This window comes from Scyliorhinus canicula, chromosome 22 (assembly GCF_902713615.1).
Source record: "Scyliorhinus canicula chromosome 22, sScyCan1.1, whole genome shotgun sequence".
NCBI classification, from domain to species: Eukaryota; Metazoa; Chordata; class Chondrichthyes; order Carcharhiniformes; family Scyliorhinidae; genus Scyliorhinus; species Scyliorhinus canicula.
The window spans coordinates 13,670,742-13,688,694 of NC_052167.1; the positions used below are offsets into that span (position 1 = coordinate 13,670,742).

Sequence of the window (17,953 nt, forward strand, 5' to 3'; positions counted from 1 at the left end):
GAGGTGGGGGACCATTGGCCGTTTGAGGGGGTGGGGGATCCTCCACGGGCTGGGCCGCCATGGGAGGGTGGGAGGGAGGCACGAGGTGCAAAGGTGCTTGGCCACCACCAGGCCAACCCCTGGATCGTGTGTATCCGTCCCAGGGGCAACCCTCGCCCCTGCCCAATGTTAACAGAAAGGGGTTCCACTCCCTGAACATACAGCTTGTGTGCGACCACCACATGAAGATCATGCATGTGTGTGTGCACACTTCATGGGGCGTGTGCACGATAGTTACATCCTGTGTAGTCGATCACCCCCAGCCTCTTCAAGAACCACCCCAGGATGGACGGCTGGCTCTTGGTTGATAAGGGGTACCCACTGTGACCTGGCTAATGACACTAAGATGAGGCTGGTGACCGAAACAGTGGGCCCGGTAGTGTGTGTGTGTGTGTGTGTGTGTGTGTGTGTGTGTGTGTGTGCGGTGGTGGGGGGGGGGGGGGGGGGGGGGGGGGTGGAATGCCTGGAGAGATGGACCATGGGTTCGGAGGTTGGCCCAGATTGTGGGGAAAAAAGTGACAGAGGCATCATACTGGTTGTGCTCAAAGGTGTTCAATGTGTCACACCATTTCCCATTCTCCCGGATGGTGTTCTCTCGGCCTCATCAGAGTGGTGGAACTTGAGGGAACTGGTGGCCACCGTCCGCACTCAATGGGATGGGTGCAGGTTGGCATCCAGTGCCCCCTCCTGCTGCTCAGTGCCCAGAGGGCCCTGGGGTTCACCTTGGGATGGATTGGCAGCTGGCGGCTCCCCGATGTCTGCACTATGGTGTTGCCACCCTCAGCGATGCTCCTCGGTGATTGGGCCATGCTCTGCAGCGTCTCAGCAATGCCCACCTGCGACTGGGACAAGCTCCACGGTGCATCGGCCATATCTGAGAGCGGGACATGTCCCGCAGAACCTCGAGGTCAGCATGACACTGGGTCACGTCCCCCAGTGAGTTAGACATTCTGCAAAGACCCTCGGCCATGGTCGCCACTCGGCAACACTTTGAACACCCTCACTAATGGTGCTGACATCGTACACCAGGCTCTCCACTGCAGTTGCCACCCTAACTAGCATTGTTGGCCTGGGTGCCACGCAGTGCTGATGACCGTTCCTGCGCCCGTAGCCTCTGGGACTCCTCCAAGCGGCTATAGATCTGCTAGAGCGTCACTGACATTTCCCTCTGAATGTCCAGACTGCACCCTAACGTCTCCATCAGTTCCGAGTAACCCTGTACTAGAGGTTCAGCATCAGGCTGGGACCCAGCTGGGTTCTGGGATCCATCAGACCTCCAACTGCTGCCTCACCTGGAGTTGCTACCTCCACCTGATGTACATCAGCAGCTGTGTGGTACTCGCCAGATTGTGGCCATGAAGCCTGACCACTAACATGTCCAACCGAGTGTGTGTAACTGGACCAATTAACGTTGGATAGCGTTGCCGGCCTCGCTGGGCTGAGGGTCGGCGAAGTTTGCGGCAGTTCCGGCTCGCTACCACACTTCAAAATCTTTCTGGTGAATTGCGCCCATTGTGTCTGTTTGTTTTGGTGGAATTTGGTCCTTTTCCACATATAACGTCTCTTGGTCTCCTCTGGCAAAATGTTCTCTTCCTGTAATTATTTTTCGCCTGGTTTCTCTGTCACTATTTATCCACTCTGGGTTACTATTTGTCTACCCTGTCTCTCACTCCATTAGACTTTGTGCACACTTCCTGTTGCTGTTCCTGGGCGGGATTCTCCCATTCGGCGGCAGAGTGTCCACGTCGCGACGGCATGAACGGGCCGCTGGGAGTACCAATTCTGGCCCCTACAGGGGGCCAGCATGGCGCTGGAGCAGTTCATGCTGCTCCAGCCTCCCATCCCGGCACAAACTGTGCGACACACCAAACCGCGCATGCGCCGTGGCCTCCCTCAACGTGCCGTCCCCGATGCAACATGGCGCGGGAGTTCAGGGGCCGGCGTGTAAGAAAATAGGCCCGGGGAGCCAGAGGCCGGCCTGCCGATCGGTGGGCCCTGATCGCAGGCCAGGCCCCATCGGAGGCCCCCCCACACCCCCGGGATCAGAGCCCTTCTTCCCCCCTCTCCAGCCCCCCCCACCCCACCTCCACAGGCTGCCCCCTGACCCTACGCGCAGAGCTCCCGCCGGCTGCAACCAGGCGCTGGCAGGACTCTGCCTTTTTAGAGCGGCCGCTCTGCCTGGAGAATCAGCAGCCCGGCCGCATAGAGCGGCCCGTGCCAAATTGGTGCTGATTCTACACTGCACAGAGAATCGCGTGCTGACGTCAGGGCGGCGTGGCGTGGTTGCGGGGATTCTCCGGCCCGGTGCAGGACTGGGAGAATCCCGCCCTCTGTTTCTCCTTTTCTCTCTTAATCTTTCATTCCGTAACAAGCACAGGCTGATAAAAATGAATCCTTGTGGCTTTGCTGACCCCGTTTAGATTTGGCATGGCACAATTCTGAATTTGTTGCAAAAGTTTTTTTTTGTCTTGTTCTAAATATTTTCCCTCCATTTCACACTGATCCATGGGGAGTTTTTTTCAATTCGATGTTGTTTCAAAGGTTTGCAATCACATTGCCAAGTTGTGATAGAGGCAGGAGTTCTCCGGCCGTTGCGATTCACTTTTCCCGCCGGCAGTACCCCGCCATTGGGTCTCCCGGCGGCATGGGGTGGCTTGAATGGGAAATCCCATTGACCCGCTGCCAGCGAACAGCGCCAACGAGAAACACATGGCTGGGGGACAGGAGGATGTCAAGCAGATTTTCCGACCTATTCCCATCTTCCTGATAATTCCCACTAACCTGGATGCAAAGTAACTTTAGGCACTCTGTAGCTGGACTCAGTTGACCTGCCTCTTCGGGCTGCTGGTCCCAGGTTGAAGTTCCAGATAATGTAGTTGGACACTTCAGCGCAATACTGAGAGGGTGCTGCACTGTCGCAGATGCTGTCTTTCAAAATAATCATTAAATGTCTGCTGTATTTGATGTAAAATATCCCATGGGACTATTCGAAAAAATTATGTTGTGTCATCAAACGTCATGGTCACTTGCATCAGATGGCGCACAATGAGAACAGTGATTCCCTCTGGATGTGAAATGTAATGGAAAGGGTTTTGAAAGTAACCAAGGGAAGAAGTGGTATTGGTTTTCTTCCAGATTACTCCTTCCTTCAAGTTTTGCTCCCGTGATAAAACGTGTTCACAAAAAAATCCATGTTAAGGGTTTCAAGAGAAACTATTTGCAGAACTGCACATTTGGAATTTGAAGATTTAAACCAGAATCCTGGAGTATGTCAATTCCTTGCAGCAGTTCATTGCTTTGGAATTTTGGCATGTATAATATAATTTATATTGTTCTGCAACATCAAATTGTTCTCAATAACTCTTTACAGGTACAGCACAGTTTGTGTGCCCGTGTGATTTATCACCCATATATATCCTTCATCTTCATGTTAAAATGGGAACTCCAAAAAGGTGCAGACCGGGTGAGATCCAGTCCCATGTTCTTCCCTATGAAAGCCATCAAGTTTAGATGGAAATTTCCGAGACACAGGGTGCGATTCAGCAGCCTAGTTGCACCTGACATGGTGTCAGAACAAGACTGTTGAATCTCGCATGGCATCGCGATCTGGATCTCACTCTCGCTGGGCGAGACCTAGATCAGCGTATTAAATAGGCTCATTTAAATACCCGGATGCCAGATTCATCCGAGGCCCGGATTCACCGACCATGCCTGGGAAACCTTGCCAGGGTGCTGTTTAGCACTGGCACACATACACACATTAACCAGGCGTAAAGGCCCCTAAGGGGATCTCCCAGGCCGTTGGAGACCCTGGGTGGTCGGGGACGGGGCAGAGCGACACCCCGGCACTCCACCTTGGCACTGAGCCCAGGAAATGGCAGTGCTGCCCTGCCGCTGCCAGGGCACCAGGCTGGCAGGGCCTGGGTTCTAGGTTTGCACTTGCAGGTAGAGGGAGGGTGAGGGGGGGAGCTGTTGTTACCGGGGTTCTCTTAAAGGTTGGGGGAAGGTCACAAAAATGGGGGGGAGGGGGCTGAAAAGGAGGGAGGGGATAGGGGCTGCCAGTCAAATTGGCGCCCTGATCTGCGAGGAACCTGTCCTGCTGGTGAGCCAGTGCTGCTCGGCAGAGAGAAACTCACCGAGGCCAAAATAACGGTCATGTGCCCTTGAATAGCAGGAAGGAAACGCCCGGATAAACGCGCTGTTCAGAGGTCTTTAACTTAAATCCGCTGAATCACACCCACAGTGTCCAGCGTGTAATAGGAAGAGCTCCACCGTTGAATGAACCAGTTGTGGAGTTTGTAGAATAACACAGACAGGATTGAAAGAACAAGTGACGTATCAGATAGGGACTTGAGACCAACCCCAACCCTCACACCTGCACTCTTTCAACAAAGTGGGTGCAATGCAGCACTGCTGAAGCAACCTTTTTTCTTGACTTTGCCAATAACTCCTCATTCAAGAGAATTTACCTCATGAAATAATTGTCCAGAGTCAATATTCAATTTGGGGAAGGCAAACCCTGCGACGTGCGAGCGCAACGGGCAACGTGGTCCCAAAGTCTCGGGTGAGTCAGAAATCAGAACCTCGCTGGCAAATCCTTGCTTTCTGATTTTCCTTCCCCCATCGCCGGTGACGTAACGAGGTTAGCGCCCAGGAAGATCGGGAACCTCATTTCAATAAATTAACATTTCATCCCCTGCCATATGCTCCGCCCACATTCGGAATTCCCCAAGCTGCATGCCGAGGGTTTTCCCGCCTCAGCCAACACTGCAAATAGGGGAACATTCCACCCATTGTTTTCATTGTGGACGCAAATGTTAGGCACACTTTTAGTTGGTTGTACGACATTTGTGCCTTTCAGTAGCTGGTGTTTTTGGTCTTTGTGAGTGTAAAATGGCTGAATTAAGAGAGGAATCAACAAAGGCTAAACTAGTCCCTAATAGATTATAAATCGCCTCATACTGAACATGAATAGTGACTACATTGCCATCTGATAGTCTGTTGTGGTAGCAAGTCTGCTGGGCCAGGACTTTGTCACCCACTCCCGCCTGCTGGTATATTACGGTTCTGGCAAACTGAATTAGATTTAGATGAATCGCTGCATCTGCCGGGAGGGCGGGGAGCATGGTCTGTATTTCAATAACCTGTACTTAAATCGGTGTTGTGTGTCTTTTATGTATATTCTGCACTGCCCTGACAGCATCCACCGTGTTCTTGATTTGTCAAAGCCACTTTGGATTATACGACCTGAAATATAAACTTGTTCATTAAGATGAACAACCCTTTGCAGCCCCCCGCCCCCTCCTCCCCTTTCCCCCTTCTGCTCTTTGTACATGTAGAACTACTTTAACATCAAAAGCTGAAATAACTGCTGGTGTAGTTATTACTGCAGCTGCTCAGGGGAGCTATTCAGATGCCTCATTTATTGAAGCTTAATAGATAAAAAAAGCCAAATTGGGTCTCATGATAAAAGCCTAATCAAGTTATAATCTGCATAATTTTCGCATAAGCTTTGGTGTGAAATTTACATAATTTATGTTGCAGGAGATACTAATGTGATATTAACAAGTATTTAATCCAGTCATTGAGTTTTATTTATCATGATGTTCACTGATTGTTCCCCTATTTGACAATTGTTTTAGTTCGCTATCTGCTGAACATCACACGATTATTACCATCTGAAAATGTGTCGGTTGGCGTCTCAATCTATGTTCCCCATAAAAGTATCCTTCGACAATCCGGCATGTCTGTCACCGATACTACAGAGGCACACTGTCAGTTTCTTTTTTTTTAAAAATTATTTCCATATTGGCTCTCGTGCACAACTACAGTAACTAAGAATCTCAAACAACATGGGAGTTGTATTTTCTGAACAGCGCTGTACATAGTGTAAGACAGCGTCTTCTACAGTAATCCTCTGTGGGCCGAAGTGTTAAAAACAATAAATGGTTAGAATCCTCTCCGGTAGGCCTAAAGAATAATAACACAAAATGTAGTTCTGTATGCCATGACTGTCTTCCATACTTTCCAACGGTATAAATACATGCACCATCTTACATCAGCACGGAGGCTTAACCGAATGATTCTAATGGCACCAAGAATATTAAATGTGCTTTGGACAAAATGTGTAATGTTGGTTTGAATATGATGCAGAAGGGTTGTGTAAGTATTAGTGGGTGTACGTGCCCCCCCCCCCCCCCCCCCCCCCCCCCCCCCCCCACTGTTGAGTCCTGGATTTTCTGGAGACTTTAAAGATCCCTTGTTTATTACGTGAATTTGTCAGCATTCAGAACTTAAAGTAAATTCAGTTTTTTTTTATTGAGACAGGAAAGGAATAAAACACAAAATAATTGTTTGAAATAAGGCAGTAGGTGAAAGGTAATAAAAGGTAATAGAAATCAAGTTTCGATCTGCTAAAGCTATTTGAATCTTTTTTTAAAAAAATCACATTTCATTTTGTTCTGGTTTAGTGATTTAAATTGTTTTGTTTCCAGGTATTTTGACCTCCTCGTTCACTCACTCTTCCTTTGTGTGCATTATTCTCCTGTAGTTGCAGGCAATTTGTAGAAGTTGAGCTTTTCAAGCCGCATTGAGCTCTAACACTTTGAGAACAAAACTGCAGCCAAGAAAATTGCATGAAAACAATAAAGGCCCTTGATTTCTTTTTGTTATTATAATCCTGAAAGATACATTACAGATCCCCTTCAACAAGAGCTGTTAACACAGGATATTTAAAAAGACAAAATCTTGAACACTTTGATTTACTTAACCGAACCCGATCACCTCGAAAGAAGCTTCGTCCTCGGCATTCTATTGAATATTATTCTTCATTTAAGCCGAAGCATTTTCGAAAGATAAAATATGTAATTAATATCGAGGGGAGATTTCCATTTCAAAAGAGCAATTTTGGGTAGCATTACTTAAAACAATTGGAAGAATATGCTTTGTCTAAAACTCTGGGATCCTTTTTTTTATATAAAGGTAACGATTCAAAAACCAGCAGCTTGGGTTTTTATTGTGTCAGCATTAACTAATGGCCTGAAGCCCTCAAAAAAAAACCTGAAGTCTATGTATTATGTATACAGCATTACTGGCTCTAGGTGTTGACTTGTCAACATGGAAAATGAAAAATGTCAAGTTCTATGACTTCAAAGAAATGGCATGTTTATGGAGTGCATGGGTGGGGGATGCAAGGGGGGGGGGGGGGGGGGGAATAGGATTCTGAGAGTTAACATTTCTGATAAAGAAGGGTTTTATGTTCACCATGAAGTACCCAAATGGAGAACATGTAAAATTAATACCTGCAACATGATGGGAAACTACATACTAAATAAGTATCAAGTGACCTTTATTGCTGAAATTATTTCAGGTTGCTGCTCGTGGCATGTCTGGTGAAACATCAAAGTGAGTGCCAAACCAAAAATGGGTTTAGAATAAAAGCTTGTGTGTGGAGTTTCTGATCTACCAAGATTAGAAAAGAGGGGAAGAACTCGGTTTAAGAGAAGCTGCAGTTGATTTTTACTGTTCTTCCCATATTCCCAAATTGAGGAATGTCTGATCAGTCGAGGCTATCACTTCAGTTAGAATTCGTAACAATTTTTGGTGGGGAGGGTTTGTTTGGCTTTAAAGCACATGTCATTTCTCTGAACTTAAGATGCTGACAGGTTCCTTTGTACTGTAGCCCTTCACTGTAACACTCCCTTCGGGAGCCATACAAATATCATGTTTCAGTGGTGGGACTCAACAACTCGGGGAGTTTGTGTATACTTTATTTATCAGCAACGCATGTTGTATCAGAATCTGTGGCACATCAGAGAGCTTTATAATGAGAGCTTTTTACTTCTCAGTTTCTCAATTTCAAGCTGATCTTTTTGTACATGGAGCGCAGATAAGTTACATTTTGACAACTGTGCTAGCATTATGCTTTTGCTGTTTAGTTATGGTTTTGTGCAGAAATTTCGAGAATTAGCATTTTTACCGATACTATTTAATCAAACTAGCACGAGTAATGGTCGGTTGCACTTAACAGGGGAGATTTTCCTTCACAATGGCTGTCGGAAAAATCGGACAACTATGATCACATATCTGAGCAAGAATGCACCTGTTTTTGCTTCTTCTAAATGAGGCAGCTAAGTGTCGTCGAGGTAGATTTTCTGACTGAATTATTTCTTCACTGCCCAGGATTCACACCTCCGGGAATGGACAGAACTTCGCCAGACAACAGTCCAGTCCACGGCCTGGTCCGACAGACCTCTGTCACCACCGGGGCCAACATCCCAATGATGACTGAGCTAGGTAAGAGGATCAAATTTCCTCCTCTCGGCTATGCTTTCCTTTAACCCATTAATCAGGAATGTGGTGTATACTAGCCATGTTGCAATCTCAGCCACTTGATACATATTTGCCATTGCAGCCGCCTCGAGTAAAGTGTTTAAATTATGTTCCATGCCTTAGTGACACCTTCCTCAGTTGGTAATTGCAATCATTCATTCCGCTCAAGGGAAAATATGCCAGGAAAGTCACACACACATACTCTGTCTATAAATGATTGGCGCCCCATCCACCACCTTCAACGTTGACTCCTTTCACTACCGGTGCAGTGTGACTAGAATGTGTGCCAAATACAAGATGCATTGCAGCAACTCGCCAAGGCTTCTGTGACTGCACCTTCCAAACCTGCGACATCCACAATCTAGGATAAGGGCAATAGGCATTTGGGCACGTCACCATCGAGTTCCTCTCCAAGCCACACACAGTTCTGTCTTGGAAATATATTGCCATTGCTTCACTAACATTGGATCAAATTCCCACAGCTGCTGATAAAGCTGAAACGTGGGAATACCTTCTCAACTCGGAGCCACAGCAGTTTAGGAAAGTGTCTAATCGTTACTTTCTCGGGTATGTAGGGACTTTGACCCAACATCAATGAAGTAATGTTGATTATTTCCAAGTCAGAATGATGTGGTGGGGCACTTGTTGTTGGCTTCCATGCACCTATCGCCCTTAGCCTCTGTGGTAAAGATCATGGGTTTGGAAGGTGCTGCCGAAGATGCCTTGGCAAATAAATACTGGCCTCACCCGTGTCACCCACACGTAAATGATTTGAAAGAAAACTTTTGGTAGTAAGAACAGTCTATCCTTGATTTTTACTTCTGTCTGGTCCAATAAACAGCGTGTCACAAGAGAATACATTTCGGACATTGAAGCTCCCTACTTGGTGGAAGCAAGAATGAAAACATTTTAGAATTCTCGCTTTCTGCTAATAAGTTTCAGTTTCACCTCACAACAAACTTACCAAAGTAGCTCTGTAAAATCGTGTGTTGTAAATTAGGTATTCTTATTATCTGATTTGAGAATGTTTCCTAAAACCTAATAGCAATTATTTCATTTTTTAAAATGTGTTATACAATGCTATTCTAGTTAAGACGAGAGATTAAAGCTGTAGATCTTTGGGTCAAATGTAATAGAAATGCAAGTCTGACACCTTGGGGAATGTAGCACAGACATGTGGGTCAATGGCTGGCATTCCCACTCTAGCTAATAGTTCAATGATATGGACAGAATTCAGATCCATTGTGCTCAAGGGCTTCTGCTGTAATGTTTATGTACAGATTGTATCAACCTGACTGATCAAAGGTCAAAAGACAACTGTTCATTTCTCAAGGAAATCCATATTACTTTAGAACATTATTGAAGATGTAGCCAGCCCAGTCAGCATGTCCTGCTCTCCCCCCATGGCCTGTGGGTAAATGTGGGAAGTGGTACTGAGTCATTTAGACCTAGAAGGTCCCAGGGTCAATGCTTGCCAATTTCTATTCTTCCCCCAGCCAAAGGATGCTATGGACAACTACAAGCACCCTACCTGAGATCAGCAAATTCAGCACCGACCTACGAACGAATGATCTTTAGTCATTATGACTCGATACCTGTCACGCATTTGCCTTTTTACAAATCAGGTTGGAAAGTGCAGTGCTGACCAACTGTAGTTCTGGTCTCAATAGTATTGTGTATTGAAATGGATTTTGTTGAACTTAAAGAACAGTCATCTTTCTAACTTTAGTCAGTGTTACCACAACATCTGCAACTTGTTTACAGATATTCTAATGTGCTCAGTCTTGGGGTTAGCGGGGGAGCAAGGCTGCTTGCCACTGGGCTCAAAGAAAGCTCCCAACAAAGGGGGCTAATCTTTATGGTGGTATTTTTCTCTTTGCCAATGACCGTTTAAATCTGGCTTCAAGTCAAAGGGATGTCTTGACATGCAACAGCAGCAGGATGGGAAAACTAGTTCTACTGGAACAGTTGATGCCAGTTGCCAATTGGAAATTTGGATTTGGATTTTGTTTATTGTCACGTGTATTAAGGTACAGTGAAAAGTATTTTTCTGCGAGCAGCTCAACTGATAATTAAGAAAAATACTTTTCACTCTATTGAACCAAGTGGCAATGGTGGATGCCAGTTGTCCTGGCCAATCACGAGCATAATCAACTATAAGCAGCCAATCACATTGAAACATTCACACACAACAAACCAGGAAGTTAAACCAACTGAATCTCTTCGCTTCTAATTTAACTTTCCAAACAGTGAAATAAATTCTGACCACATCGAGACAGCGGCAAAACTAAAGATAAACTTCCATAAACAGAAATCTATTTTGTTTTTTAAAATGTTGTGTTTTAATCACGAAAAATTAGCTTTTCAGAGCCAGTGAGGGTTTTTAGAAGTAATTGTAAAGTTGGTATGCTACCAGAAGCCCTTTTTAGCAATGGCTAACTTTCCAACTAAGTACAATTGAGAGACAAACAGTGGATGTTCGACTGCAATAACAAAAAACAAAATGTGCCTTTAACACAAACGTCCCAAGGCATATCATGGCAATATTATGAAACAGAAGATGACATTGAACCACATAAGGGGATATTCAGTCAGGTGACCAAAGGCTTGCTCAAAGGTTTTGAGGAGTGTCTTAAAAAAGAAAAGCCAGGTAAATGGATTTGGAGTTGTAAGAGGGATGTCCAGGATCTAGGGCCGAGGCAACAGCAAATATGGCCACCAATGGTGGAACGAGTAAAATAGGCTAGAATTAGATGATAACAGATATCTTCAAGGGTTGTGGGACTGGAGGAGATTACAGAGAAGGGGAGAGGCAAGGACATGGAGGGATAGCAATCAAGTGTCCAGCTTAGTATAAGCAAGAGGATATTGGATATTATGGATTGTAAGATTACAATTTGTGAAAGTGGCTGCAAGACCTCTTCTGAACCAGCATTTAAGGAATTTGGGATCTCTAGACTGTTCATCTCCAAGTACTATATTGAACAAAGGAGAATATTTGAGCTCGGGTTGGGGTGGAGCTAAGAGTGAATGACATTGTCAACTGTCTCTGTAGCATCGCGATCTGGACCCCAGAAGTGCTAACCATGCCATCATGTGACTGAAACTAACTTTCAGGAACTGTAGTTTAAAATATTCGGAACAAAGCAAATCCAGGAGACAAACATCTGCAACACCAGAAACTGCTGAAAGTTTTCTAATGCACCCCAAAATACCAAACTTGTCCCAGTTTCCAAGCCCTCCTTCAAAACAAATCTCCTGACTATTTGTCTACAAGAGGCTTTGCAGCTTCATGAGAATTATATGTTTCTAAAAATCCTTGATGTATTAAGACATCAGACCTGCACCAGCACAGAGACTGAGTTCTAAATTCCATTTTTATAATTATGATTTTAACTTCATCTGTATCTAATCTTTGCATGTGTGAAGTTGTGAGGGAAAAGAGTGATCGAGACATTGTGTTTTAAGCGTCCAAGGAAATTGTGTGATAATAAATAACCTTCCTTACTTTTAAAATCACAAAAGGTATGCTGTTGAAATTTATTTTAAATGAGGGAAAATCAGTCTGCGGGTTAGGAAATAAACACACCTTGCACACAAACATCCTGATTACAGACTGGAAAGGACCACACCAATTCTGTCCATAACACAAGGATACAAATTTTTAAATCAACATTGTTTGACCAGAAGCCAGTGGTCAGTGAGCGCAGGGGTGATGGGTGAATGGTACCTAGTGCGTGTTATGGCACAAGCAGCCAAGGTTTGGGTGAATGTAAATTAATCAAGGATAGAATGTGGGAGATCAGTCAGGAATGTGTTGAAATAGTCAAATCTAGAGGTAACAAAGGCATGAATTGGCATCAATTCATAATTGCAACGGGGAGTGCAGTCCGTGGAGACTTGAGCTGTACACCCTATGGTGGAGCAGAGACTCACTGACAGGTTTCCATGTTATTCTATACATTCGCAGGCTTCAGCTTCAGTGGAGTAATGATGGCCACAACAAAATCTAGCCCACACTGGAAATGGATTATGTTTGATGGTGCGATCTGGAGATTGTCATTTATATTTGCAAAATTACTGCCAAATTGATGTTTACAATATGGGATTGTTACAAATTTTAGGTCGATGTTCCATATCTCTCTGGTCCAATTTTATCAATCTCTCACACATGTGCCTCTTGGAAATTTTACAATCTGAGGTTGATCTTTACTGATCTTTAGTTATATGATGATGTGACACAGATATTAAAGCAATAAGGCATCTTGGTTTACGAACCGGAATCTATACTCGGCGGTGCGCCATCTCACACACTTCTTCCATCTTCTGAAAGATGGCCCTATGAACACTCAAGTGAGATGAGATCAAAGGCAGCATGACATGTCACACGCATCACACTCTGCAATGATTGTAATGAATTACAACCCACTTTTTAGTAAATTCCTTGTAAAGTAGAATTAATAAATGACGCTAAACTGTCCCTATTAATGGGCTAAATATAACTTCTGTCCAGTGGTTCCTCTGATTGGCACTACTTTGAGTAAGCTACTGTCACTCTTTGAACTTGTCTCTCTTCCTAGGTCTTCAGGATATTTCCAGGCCAAGTGATTCTTTGCTCTCTATTTTCTGATGAACACAACACCAAAGCACCAGGGGCCATTTTAAGTTATGACAATAGATGACAATGACATAGGAAAATGGGTGATGGCGAATTGGCCATTTATTATAAACCTCTCCGAATTACCTTCCATTCACGTCACTGGGAAGAGAAATTGGAAGAGGTGTATAAATGGGTGGCTAACCTGATATATTGACCCTTTGCTGCGATCAGCAATTAAACCATCTATCCCTCCAACAACCATGTGCGGTCCACAAATAAATAGGCCATCCTAATATAGTCAGTCTGGATATTTGTAATATATTTAAATGAACTTAAATTGTCTCAAGCTAAAATGGTGTGCAGGTTCATCTAGATCTAACTAGTATAGCTTGGAGCTATATTAATGGATTTAACCCCTTGCAAACTGTTTGCTAACATAACACTGTTATTTCGATATATACTGTATTGCAATCCTCCCATAATCAAATAGAAAACATTTCACCTCCATACTTTTTTTTCTGATTTCAGTGCTGGCGCTGACATTATGCTTCATATCCTTGATTCACTTCCACACAACAGTTATAAGACTTGCATTTAAAAGCTTCCCACACCGAAATGTCCCTAAGTGTTTCACACAATGAAGTACTTTTTTTGAAGTGCAGTCATTTATGTCAGTATTTACACCAGAGGTTAACAACTGTGACATGATTACTGCAAGTTCACTAGGAGATAATTGTAGTTAGTTATGATAAAGGCTCTGTCTAGGATATATTAGACATGTCATACGAAATCTGCTATAATTGTAATAATCCTTTTTCCCTTCATGTGTGGAACCTGGTTATCATGATGAAAACATACAATAACCTTTTGACTTTCTTTTAGAGGTACAATAGCTTCTGGAGTCTTTGCATTAATGAGCTGGTGCCTGGGTAGCATAGTGAGTCCATTGGCCCAGATTCTGTTGGAAAATAAGGTGCACGCAGTTATTTGTGCATAAATAACCCAGCAATGTGCGGTGGGAAGAGGTGTGCCTCGTGTAGAAAATCGCCGATAATTGCTGGATAATTTGTACCATTAGCCTCACGAAATGGGAGCTAATCAACACGACGTTGCGCTGTATTACCAAATTAAATTTGCTGCAGAACAGTAGGGCTGCAAATTGGGGATTTTATGGTCCTCGCATGAAACTCGACTTAGACACTCAAAGGTAGCAGTTGAATTTATGGAGTCTTGTTCCCACAGGTGGAAAATTATTGCTAAAGGTGTTTTGAATATTACACTTTTTCATTACTTTTCTGTCTTTTCTTCCTCAGCCCAAATTTTTATTTTGATCTCTTTATTGCTCTTTGATCTTTTATCCCACGTCAGATGCACTTGATTTCACTTCTCTATTATTCAGTGTGTTTAACATGAGGCTGACATTTTACTCGTAGGAGTAGGTCCTCAAATATTCAGCAATTTGCAGCATGAAATCTAATTAGAGCTGAACAGTAAAGACAAAGATCCAAACTCAGGAGGCACGGAACAAACCTTGGACTAAGACGTCACCTTGAGATCAAGGTTTAAAACCACTCCACATTGAAAAGATGGAAGTCTCTTCATCTCACTGACCTTTTTTTTGGAAATGTTTTTATTAAACTTTTACCATTTTTTTATACAACATAACAAACCTCATAAACCTATATCTTCAACTCCTGCACAGCCGAAACCCTAAAAGTAGCCAAAAGGGGACAGGGTGTCAAAAAGGACTTCCAGAACAGGGTCAAAACTTGTGTGGTGTGACCCCACACTCCCGAGCAGAGCTCGCACCTATCCTCCACCCTTCAATAAAAGATTTATTCTCGCCTTAGTGAGGTGCGCTCGAAACATTACCTTTAGCTGAATAAGGCTAAGTCTCGCACTCAATGACGTATTGTTCGCGCTCTGTAGCACCTCACTCCACAACTCCTCCTCCAACATTGGTCCCAACTCCTATATCCCCCACCTCCTCCTCTCCCCATCTCCCCCCCCCCAATCCAGCAGACAGCCTGCCGCCTCAAGTAATCCCCTCCCCCTCCCAAACAAGCCCTCTAGACTCATCGAGCCTCGCCAATCTGTCCCAACAAGCCACAGCCCCTGCCCCTCACCACTCCCGTTCACTTGCCTACCTCTTAGTGCTAGCAAGGTGTCTCCCACCCCAAAGTCCTGCCCAGAAAACGACCAGGCGTACAACCCCATTCCCCCTGGCCCATTCTCCCTCGCCCCAATCCCAGCATCCCCACCGTGCTTCTCCCTCCCTCCAATTACCATATCCATCCACCCGCTCTACCATAGTCTCCAAGAAAATATCCCCCCACCACCTTCCAAGAAAAAGAGCCAAAACATAACACACTATACTGCAATATTTGCAGTCACCCCAACCTAACTTGCACACACAGAAAAAAACCCACCAGCTCTCCACAAACCAGTCCCAGTCCTTTGTCCTTTGTCCTTGATTAAGGCCTTAGCCTGCTCCGGTGTTTCGAAATAAAGATACCTCGAGTCCAGCATGACTCTCAGCCTCACTGGCTACACCAGCCTGAACAGCACACCCTTATTGTACAGCACCGCCTTGGCCTTATTGAAAGCTATTGGCCAGTTCAGTACCAATGTCCTTGTATATGTGCACCGTGTGTCTGTCCCAATTGACTCTTCTTGGCCCACTCTAGTACCTGCTCCTTCCTCTGGTAACTGTGCAATCAATCGATGACCGTCCGTGGTGCCTCGTACAGACCCAGCTTCTGCCACAGAGCTTGATGCAGCCTATCCAATTCCGGCAAACACTTCATCCCCCACCCAGCAATTGATAGAACATTTGAAAAATACTCGGTTGGTCTCGGGCCCTCCACTCCCTCCGGAAAGCTCACCACTCTGAGCTTCATGCACCGACCTGTTCGCCAGATCTTCCACTTTGGCCTTCGGGCCCTTATTCCTGTCCGACATGAGCAGCATCTCAGCTTCCAAGCTGATCCTTGTGCCTTGATAAGGCCTCCTCCACGCCCTGCAGCGGCGCCCCTTGCTCCTTCACAGCTTTGCCCAGCTGCTCCCGTCCTCACTGTGGCTTTAAATGACTCTTTAATCTCCTTCCCTTGTCGCTCAGATTGGCCATCCATCAATAAAAGCAAACTTCTCCAACTCCTGCGCCATCACCCTAGCCAGTGTGCCCAGCGTGATGGGTGCGGCCTCCTCTGCCATCTTTTCTCCATCATATTCCTTTCTTGGGCTACCAGCCATGGGTTTCTTTCCGTTGGCCTTTATGGACGAGGTGTTTGGACATCTCTCAATAACCTTTCCGTTCTCCACACTAATCTACTGGATTAGAACCCAAACTCTCCCGAAACATCAGGCAAAAAAGCATCAAAAAAAGCCCTTGGTGGAGCCACCTTTTGTGCTTTCACACGCCATCACCGGGAATCCCCTTAAACTTACTGACTTTAACAGATCCAAGGCAAAATGAGTTTGGGCATCCCCACTAGTCTCCTGTGGGCTAAAAAGTACCAATAATTCAATACCAGCTGACCGTCTCAGCCCGATGGCAATAATCAATTCAAGAAGTAGAAACCCTGCTCTGAAAACGGTAACGGGGCTTTTATTGATGATAGTGGAGAGAGGTTCACTCCATTCAATGATGGAGTGAAGTGACAAGAGTTTGATTTTACAATAGATAGCACACACAGGCAGTCAGTTCCCATTGTTGACAGAATAAGAGGGAGTTTTACATCCTCTTAACTCATTACCTGTGCTCCAGCTGACTGGAAAGTGAAGCATATTCAGTTCCAGAGCAGCTGCGTCTCTCAAAAGTCATTAAAAAAATTAGAGAGTGAAAATCAACTTAAGATGAAAGGTTGCTTGAACCTAATTAAGAAACAACATGAAAGGCAAGAGTAGACAATATATTTCAAAGGAATATCAGCAGGTTATTCTTGGAGAAAAGATGCTTAATTTAGAATCCCCAGAAAAAATATATTTATATTATTCTTCAGGTCAAATTCCCAGAAAATCAGTAATTAGGTGAAATGTGCTCTTAATTAACTGAATGATGCCTAAAATGGGGTGCAGCTTTTCCTTCCTAATTATTTTTGTTAGCTGACTGAAGGATGAACTTTATTTTTACTGGAATACGGCAAGTTTAGCGAAAACCATTCCTTCAGTGACACTGTATTCTCGCAGAAGCTGCTCATTGTTCATCAACCATGGGAGCTTGACTTTGCCGGTCTATGTTAAGTACTTGAGAATGTAGGAACCAGACCAGTCCGTTCAGACAATCCCCATGGCTCTGTTTTGGGGCCTTGTCTGAGCAATATTCTTTGTGCCACTTCCAGACCTGATCCTGCCTTGCACTGCTCTTCACTGGCTCAGTAAATGATCCAGTTCCCTTTCGAATACTTGAGCAGAAACATCATCTCCTGCATTTGGCAGCATAGCGCAAGTCAACTAGCAAAGTTATTCTTTAAACCGAATGTAGCTTGTTTTTATTCAAACCCTCTTGATATCCTGCTCTTGTGCAGAATCTCTAGACTCGTGTCATCCTTCCATCCTGAGGACAATTTCATGAGGGTGAAAAGTTCATCAAACACTGAAGGAGTGAGATGTAACTGTTATGATTGAATTTATTTTCTTGTTATAAATTCAGTCTATTGTAGTTACTTTCAGCCACTTGCAGAAGCAGTCAAGGAGTCCAGCATGTATGAGGGTTGATTAACATTCCCTTGTTTTTACTTGTACATTCATCCACAATCTAATAATCAAGCCCCCTTGTTATTTGGACTGAATGTCATGTTTTTTTTCTTTTGTCTCGGTAAAGGAAGACAAAGTTAAACGAGATGAAGCAATGCTTTGTTTGAATCGCTAAGTTGCTTTATTTCACAGTGTGGTGAACATAAGTTATAATAAGTTAAAATCACATTCAACAGCTTTATATGATGACATATTAAAATAATGAACTTCATCTTCTCTCAGCCATTT

The 17,953-nt window shown here is 44.5% G+C and overlaps 1 protein-coding gene across 26 annotated transcripts in view; it reads left to right on the forward strand.

Moving 5' to 3' along the window:
- Nucleotides 1–17,953, forward strand: part of kcnma1a (potassium large conductance calcium-activated channel, subfamily M, alpha member 1a) — an 838,366-nt gene that overhangs the window by 761,375 nt on the left and 59,038 nt on the right. For all 26 annotated transcript variants that reach the window (XM_038783288.1, XM_038783287.1, XM_038783293.1 and 23 more), the window contains one exon: nucleotides 8,221–8,334. In XM_038783288.1, the coding sequence (XP_038639216.1) occupies nucleotides 8,221–8,334 (114 nt within the window). The remainder of the gene's footprint in view (nucleotides 1–8,220; nucleotides 8,335–17,953) is intronic.